This window comes from Sapajus apella, unplaced genomic scaffold (genome assembly GCF_009761245.1).
Source record: "Sapajus apella isolate SASKATOON/1434 unplaced genomic scaffold, GSC_monkey_1.0 scaffold97, whole genome shotgun sequence".
NCBI classification, from domain to species: Eukaryota; Metazoa; Chordata; class Mammalia; order Primates; family Cebidae; genus Sapajus; species Sapajus apella.
Window position 1 is genome coordinate 1,397,661 of NW_022437037.1, and position 8,391 is coordinate 1,406,051.

Here is an 8,391-nt window from a genome sequence, read left to right on the forward strand (position 1 = left end):
AGGTGTCCCGGTCCACCAGGCCCGGTGGTAACCTGCAGCCCTGTGGCAACAGGATCTGCCATATGGGAAGGGCTTGCCATGGCCAGCAGTGAACTCGCCACCATCTGTCCCTACCCCTCCCTAGGCAGGGCACTGCTGCAGCCGGCCCCATGGCTGTCCAGACTCCTGAGGAAGAGCAGAGGCTGGCCAGGCGCCAATGATCCCCTCATGCCAGGCCCAGCAGAGGGGGTCTCAGTGGGTGGAGATCACCCCCCACACTCTGAGGAGGACAGGATGGAAGAAGGGAGACCAGCCCAGGGGGCAGCAGGAGGCCCAGCGGTGGCTGGGGAGAAATGGCCCAGTGGTTTGGCCATCCATCTGGGGCTGGCATTTCTGAGACCCAAACCGGGGGCGTGGAAGTTCTGTGTGTGTGTGGTGGGTGTGGCTGTAGTGCTGGGTGAATGCACACACTGTATGTCTGTTCACATGCATGCATGCCTGTCTGTTACTGCCCATGAGCATGGGCCCGTGTGTGTGAATACACCTGTGAGCCGCTTGTACCAACTGTGTGCGTCTTATGAGTGTGTGCGTATGCGACGCTCATGAGCACTCGCGTGAATATCTGCGGTGCGTGTCTTTGCTCGCACACTTCTGCGTATGTCCACACACAGAGCCATGTGCACGACCATGTGTGTATGCCTGTGTGCCTGTTCCCCGCGTGGGCCTGGCTTCCTGAGTGTGTACACACCCATGCTGTGGTTGTCCAAGGCCCACCTATGTGAGTTCCTGTGCAGGTGTGGCTGCAGCCCAGGATGAGGAAGTAACAGGTGTGTGCCGGGGAAGGGACTCGCAGGGTACAGCAGGCAGGAGACGAAGGACCAGGTGAGGCAGGACCTGAGGGCCAAGGGAGCGAAGTAGGCCTTATCCTGCGGGAACTGGGGAGCCACAGCAGGTGACAGGAGAGGGTTGCAGTCTCATGTCGGGCAGCAGGTTGCCGAAGGGGACAAGGCTGAGGCCTGGGCTGTCCCTGGCCCTTCCTGACAGGCCGGGTTGTGTCCCCCACAGTGAAGAGCGAGGACGAAGATGGGGACATGAAGCCGGCCAAGGGGCAGGGCAGCCAGAGCAAGGGCAGCGGGGATGACGGGAAGGACCCAAGGAGGCCCAAGCGACCCCGGACCATCCTCACCACGCAGCAGCGAAGAGCCTTCAAGGCCTCCTTCGAGGTCTCATCCAAGCCCTGCCGAAAGGTGAGGGGCGGCTGGGGGGTGGGACTGAGGGCTGCCTTTCTGGATACCACCCCCTGCTCCTGCTGGGGATAGGGACATCCCTCCATCCCTCCCCAACATCCCATCATCCCCTTAAACCCACCACCTCCTGGCTGCTGCCCCTGGAGGGCCTGACCTGTCCCCCTCTCTCTGGGCCAGGTCCGAGAGACACTGGCAGCTGAGACGGGCCTCAGTGTGCGTGTGGTCCAGGTCTGGTTTCAGAACCAAAGAGCAAAGGTAAGAGGCCACCCCCACCCCTGCAGGCCCCGGGTAGGGTGGGAGTAGAGGGGACAGCCAGAAGACAGGGGTCCAGAGGGGGTGGGGCTGGCCATGCCTGGGGGGAGGGGCGGCACTGGCCTGAACCAGCTCTCCCTGCAGATGAAGAAGCTGGCTCGGCGGCACCAGCAGCAGCAGGAGCAGCAGAACTCCCAGCGGCTGGGCCAGGGTGAGCTGGGGCCGGGGCTGCACCTGTCCCAGGGCTAGGGACCAAGGGACCCAGGATGTTTCCTTTAACAAAACTTCCGAAAAGCCTTCCACCAAGGCCATCAGAGCCCAGGGAGCTTCTGTCTTAAAACCATGGAGACATAGAGAAATAGAGAAGCCGTGGGGACTAGGGGACCCAGGGAGGAGAGACAGAGTGGCAGCTAGACGCGGGGCTCAGCCTTCAGCACGCACCATCTTACGCCGTCCTCACAGATCACTGCAAGGGAGGGTATTGCCATGTCCCATTTCACAGATGAGGAAACCGAGGGACTGCCTGGGATCCCTCAGCCAGCCAGGTGCAAAGCTGGACCTCGGCCCCAAGCCTGGTGCTCAGAGCCTGTGCCTTTAACAGGAGGACACTACTCCACTGCTGGAATTCTGCAGGCAAAGCTTGTCCGGGCACGAGGGTCCTGCTGAGGCATGAGGGACTGGTTTTAGGGACATGAGTCAGGCCCCTCATCACTGGGCTTCACCAAAACTGCTGTTTCTACATCAGAATCTCCAGACAGGCTGGTTACTGGGCCCCATGCGACTTTGAGCCTTCAGGGCCATGAAGGGAGGAGCAGGGAGCTCCCTGGAACTGCAGAAGTGGGTGGGGGCAGGGCTGCCTGCTCCCCCATGAGAGAGGGAGGCTTCTGGCCAGGTGCCAGGGCACTGGGGGCCACGCCAGTGTCCTAGGCTGGACTCAGCTTCTAAGGACACAGCCTCAGAGCCTGCTTCTTCCTTGCTCCCCCTCTGCCCTTTCCAAGGCTGTACTCATGGCCTCTGGTCTCCCAGCCAGGTCCTGGGCTGTGTCTCACCCCTGTGTTCCCAGCTACTTCCTGGACAGCCTCCCCGAGAAGGTCCCACAGTCCCCCCAGCTCATCCCAGCCCATGCCACACCCTCCCTCCTGCCCACACGCACATGGCATGCCTTCCTTCTCGCCATCCTGACTCTGCACATGCCACCACCGTCCACTCTGTCTGTGCCAGGAACCAGGAGTCACCTCTGACACTTCTTGTCCCACGCTGTGATCCGCTGAGGTGCCAAGTTGGGGAGTGAAGTCTATAGCTCTCCCACCCTCCCAGGAGCTCTCTCCCACAGCGACCTTGACAGAGACCCTGCCCTTCCTCTGGCTTCCTCACCCACTGGCCCCAGCCCTGGTCTCTCCCTCCAGCCTTTCTAGCCCTCACCTGCCAAGACCCTCCTGTGGCTCCCAACAGCCTCGGGGGCTCCCACCAGGGCTCCCCATGACCTGCGGTCCCTCTCAGCTGGTCTCCCCACACACCAACCTCTCTCCCTGGCTCTCAGCCTGCGTGCTGCACCCTTACCCGCCGCTGGTCTGTCTCCTCTGGGCCTTTGCTGCCCCTCAGCCTGGTTTGCCTCCCCTGCTCTGGCCTGTCGAGCCCCTGATAGTTCTTTAAGTCACACCAAGGTGGAGGCCCTTTCCTCCGGAAGCCTTCCCAGGGCCTCTTTGGCTTGGGTCTGGGACCTTGGCACTCCTAGATGCAGGGCAGAGTCGTTATTGCCTGTGTGGGGTGTGCCTCCCCCTGCTCCCTGGATCCCCTGGGTAGGTGGGGTGATGGGAGGAAAGAAGATAGGGAGGGAGGACTCTGACTTTTAGTAAACCGAGTCTGCAGGAGGAGCTGGAGCGTGCACCTGGGGAAGGGGCTGGGGAGTCAGTGTCTGGACAGCTTCAGCTAGAGAGGGGTGCCTGGGAGTCCCAAGGAAGCCAGAAGGGGAGGCTGCTGGGGAAGCCAGGCCGTGGAGTGCAGCTGGGAGGGCGTGGGCCGGGCCAGTGGGTGAAGGCTCACTGTGTCCCCAGAGGTCCTGTCCAGCCGCATGGAGGGCATGATGGCCTCCTACACGCCGCTGGCCCCGCCACAGCAACAGATCGTGGCCATGGAGCAGAGCCCCTACGGCAGCAGCGACCCCTTCCAGCAGGGCCTCACGCCGCCCCAAATGCCAGGTGACCACATGAACCCCTATGGTAAGCGGCCCTACCCCTGCCCCCCGTCCCAGCACAACCCCTGCCCCCTGCCAGGCCAGGCAGGCCTGGGGCCATGACAGCCACCTGCTGCCCCAGGGCTCAGGCAGCGTGGCCAGCACAGCCCTCCTGCCTCCTGCTGACAGGAAGGGCCTTAGCCCCTCTTGGGTGGCACTGGCCAGCAGACCATCCCGCCACTCCCTGGCCTCCCATCACACAGCCTACAGGACTAACGGGGCGCCCAGGAGTCCCAGCCTGCGTGCTGGTCCTGACACCCCTTCTGCCCCCCCAGGGAATGACTCCATCTTCCACGACATCGACAGTGATACCTCCTTAACCAGCCTCAGTGACTGCTTCCTCGGCTCCTCAGACGTCGGCTCCCTGCAGGCCCGTGTGGGGAACCCCATCGACCGGCTCTACTCCATGCAGAGTTCCTACTTCGCCTCCTGAGAGCCAGCCGGGTACACGGACGCTTGGGCAGAGGCCTGGGGGGGACCGCCAGCCTCCTCAGCCAGCCTGGCCATCCTGCCCTGCTCTCTGCACAGACTACAGACAGCCATACGGTGCCCTCCCCTTGGCCGGCCGGGCCTGGCCACTGTGCCCATGGGGTACAGCCAGACCGGTAGATGGGCACAGCCTGGGCAGGGGCTGTGTCCTGCCCACAGAGACCTTGTCATTCCCAGGGACCCAGAGCTCTCGGACGGCCACCCGCCTCCCAGCCCCACCTCGGCCTCCATCGCCTCCTCCCCATCTCTTTTTTGGGAAGCTTAAATTCTCTCTATTTTTTTAAATGTCCTCTCTGTGTCCATGGCCCTCCATGCAAGCCCCCAAGACCATGGTGTCATGAGGCGGTGACCTGAGAAGCGTGTGCACCTGTGCCCCAGCAGGGAAGGGATGGCCTCTGGGGGCAGGCCCACTGCCTGGAACAGGCTGGAGCAGCAATGAGGAAGGCCCGAGGGGGAGGCACGGTCAGGAGGTGGGCTCACGGCCTGAGCCTGGCCAGGCGCGAAGGGACAGAGAGGCACATGCAGACACGTGCACACTCGCAGGCAGACCCACGCGAACATGCACACAGCTTTGTGGGGACACCGAAAGGGACGGGGTGCTCAGTGGGTCTGCCCTGGCCTGTCAGGGGAAAGGAGGCCAGATAGGGATAGGGAACCCCCACTTCTTAGCGTGATTGGAAAGGGAGGTGAGCTTGAAGCATGTGGACCCAGCTGTATCCCAGCCTGGGCCCAGACGGGGGCTTCCTGAGCAGGGAGCGCAGCCCCAGGCCCCACCAACTCTGGAGGCAAATGGAGCCCCTAGAACCAGGTAGCATCAGGCCAGATGGCAGAAACTCCATGTGGTCAGGGACCTCAAAAGCACCTGCTGGGCACCCCATCTGCAATGTGGTCCTCTCCCCAGCCCCTCTGCCTCCCCTCACATACCTCCAGCGACAAGGAGCTCACTACATCCGTGAGCCAAGGCAGCTGTGCCTTCCTGCTTCCCAGAGCCAGGCTTCTCCAACTCTTCCTCTCAACACTGTTCCCCTAGCGGGCCCCCAGCCGTCCTTGCGGGGCAGGTATCACTTCACCTTCCCGCTGCTGTCAGCCGGCCAGAAGAGAGCAGGTACATCCCTCTCCGGCTGTGGCCCCCTGCCTCTGTTGCCACATGACCTTGGAAAGTCACCCTGCCCTGCTGTAACTAAATCCCGGACCATACGCAGGTGACAGCTAAGCCACATCTCTTCCCTGTGTGTACACAGGATGATGGGGGCACTTACTGTGTAGACCGAGTGAGGGACCGTGCCCTCTTTTCTGTTCCATTCCCTCCTACTCAATTCCTTCCCGCCTGTGGAATTTCTCTGCACCCTGATTCTGTGACTGCTGCTTTGCTCTCTCCCAGCACACATGCGCAGTGAGGAGCTGGCCCTGGGTGTCTCACCCAAGGTGTGTGGACCAGGGTGGCCTCTCCGTGTTTGACATTGGCCCATTAATCCATCCTCATTGGAGGACACATGCCAATTGCATTTCCTGCCCCCTTCCCCTAGGGAGATTGCAGATCCTGTCGGGCGCCCTGCTGGAAGCCAGGTACTCTCGATCCGGCCCAGCCCGGGTCTGCTCAACTCTAACCCCATCAGAGCAAGGAGGCTGGGCTGCTGGGGCCTGACCGGTGAGCCCGCCTTGGCCCCTGCTGGTCACTGTGTCCTTGCTCAGGTGCTCACAACCCTGCCTTTAACTCTGAAGTCAAGCCCTTAAGCCACTGCCCCAAGGTCTGCCTGGTCCAAACTTTGAGCAAGTAAGGATGATGAGTGTCCCTTTCCACCTTTGGGCCTCTGCCTGGATCTCTGGACTTCTCTGAGTTCAACCTGTCCTGTGGTTTTGCCCCCCTGTTTGCTGAGGAACTCATTCCCCCCATTGCATCCTGGGCCACCCTCCTCGCCTGACATGCAGCCCTGTGTCAACCATCGGGTCCCAGCAGCCAGCTGGCCCTGCTGAAGCTCTTCCAAACAGAGCTTCTCCAAGGACTTCAGTTGATGTCCTGGTCCTTCGGCCACCTCAGCCCACCAGGGACTGTGCCACCATGAGTCCCTTGGGCAGCAGCTGTACTGGCTTCTGGAGACACACCCCTCTTTCTCCTTTTGCACATGCGCCATTGGAATCATGCCAGGGACACTTTGGGCAGATTCAGGGCAGATACCTGACCTCCCACGAGACCCGGCCCTTCTCTCCCAGACCCAATACGCTGGAAGCGACATCAGAAACGGTCATCTCACCCCCCGACCCCTTATTTTATAGGTGGAAACCCTGAGGCAAGAGAGGGGAAGAGACCTGTCCGAGGTCCGGGTTAGTGACAGCTGAGCTGAGAACAGGGACATCATGCCAGCCCCATTGTGCCCTGTGGTTTGTGAATGACCTTCAGGTCAGGGGGTCACAACTTGTTCTTTGTAAACTTGCCAGCCCCTGGGGTCACCTCTTCCCATTCTGGGCCCTCACAAGGCCCCGAATCTAGCCAGGGCCCCATGCTGGGAGTTGGTCTCGGGACAGCACGCTTGTTAAAGCCAGAAGGGACCTCAGAGAGCCCCTCATGCCGGAGGCACCCTGTCAGCCATGGCTAGGGTCCCTTTGCTCTGTGCTGTGCCTTGCTGCTCACAGGCTCTTAGACACCAGCACCCACTCCACCCAGCCCTGGACTGCACGTGGCACACAGATGAACAGGAATGCAGGTCCTGCCCTCGAGGGCTTCTCCCCTAGAAGGAAAGCCCAGCCAGAGAGTCTAGACATGGCAGGGACCCATTTCTCGGATGAGCCTGAGGCTCAAAGAAAGGAGGCGATGTGTTCAGGGCCAGCCAGCAGAGGTCTGCAGGGCCGGGCAGGCCTCTCACCTCATGGGGGGAGGTGCAGCCTTCGCTGGGAGCTGGGCAGGGAGTAGCCAGGACCACCCCTCACCCCTGCCATGACATGGGACCTTCATCACTAAGGGGGCTGGGGTGGGAAGAGGGAGATAACTGTGTGGTCTCCGGAGCAAAACACAGAATGAGAGGGGGACAGGAGGGGTCTTGACGAAAAGCCAAGTTCCACCTCCCTGCTGGAGAGGTTGAGGCTTAGAGGAAAGAATCGCCCCAGGTAACAGGGCAGAGGAGGACACGAAGCCCGGCTCACAGCCCCAGCCAGAGCCTCATCTGCCTGCTCCGTGAAGCCTCCCAGCCACTCTGCTATCCCAGGAAACACAGGGAGGCTACACAGAGACACTCCTCACAAGGGCCAGACCAAGGTGCCAGCATAGCCTGGAAAGAGCCGGGAGAGGGGGTTGGTGCACGCCACTGGGCATCTTAGGAGGCTTCCTGAGGGTGGGTGAAGGTGGGAAGGCCCTGGCGCCGCATCAGATGAGCAGGGCCCGGCAGGGCCAAGCTCCCAGCATGGGTTTGGGGACAGCCTCTTCTCTGGGAAGCCCTCCAGCCTCCTAGCAAGCAGCTGCCTCCCCCAGCCCCACTCGTTTCATGTCACACGCAGGGAGCCTGAGGAAGGAGGACTGCCTGATGCCTGCCTGGCTCCATCCTTGAGCCCTGGGCACCACCTAGGGTGAGGGAGAGCCTGCAGCTCTAGGGCTAAATCTGCCCTGTGGGGAAAGGGCCCCACGCTTGCACGCACGCACTCACACACACACACTCACACCAGGACGCACGTGGAGGCTCATGGACCCACACTCGCAGGCACACGGGGCCTGGGGGCCCAGGGGAGCAGGAAAGACGACTCCTCCAACATTTGGCCCTTGGAAGGCGCCGTTGCCAATGAGCCTCTTTGCTGGTTTCCCCCACCCCCCCAGGGGTCCCAAGGGAGCCCAGTCCAGCCCAGTGTGAGGACGGGCCACCGGCCATGCCTGTTTTCCTTGTACAGACAGACTCTCACTGCCCACCCGCCATCCCCAGACACATTTTATTTAATAACTTGTCATTGTTAAATTATTTATTAGCGTTTACTACACCACCACCCGCCCTGCCCTCCACTGTCACCTCCACCTCTTCCTACAACAGCAGAAAATGGAAACGACAAAAAAAGACGAGACATCAGTATATTTGTAAATAAACCGACCTGTACACGCCTGTGGTGCATCTTCTTTGGGGGCAGGGCCTGGATGGAGGAAGGGGCTTCCTGGGCCTGGGCCGCTTCCGCATGTGACATTAGCAGATTTGTTGATGGCCACCAGGGACAGCA

At 61.4% G+C, this 8,391-nt stretch overlaps 1 protein-coding gene across 1 annotated transcript in view; it reads left to right on the forward strand.

The window, feature by feature from the left end:
• The window catches only part of LMX1B (LIM homeobox transcription factor 1 beta), an 81,791-nt gene extending 76,455 nt beyond the window's left edge, over positions 1 to 5,336 (forward strand). Inside the window, exons 4-8 of the mRNA XM_032257271.1 lie at positions 1,045 to 1,226; positions 1,404 to 1,481; positions 1,623 to 1,689; positions 3,533 to 3,676; positions 3,987 to 5,336. Coding sequence (XP_032113162.1) covers positions 1,045 to 1,226; positions 1,404 to 1,481; positions 1,623 to 1,689; positions 3,533 to 3,676; positions 3,987 to 4,144 — 629 coding nt within the window. The 3' untranslated portion in view covers positions 4,145 to 5,336. The remainder of the gene's footprint in view (positions 1 to 1,044; positions 1,227 to 1,403; positions 1,482 to 1,622; positions 1,690 to 3,532; positions 3,677 to 3,986) is intronic.
• The last annotated feature ends 3,055 nt before the right edge of the window (positions 5,337 to 8,391 follow it).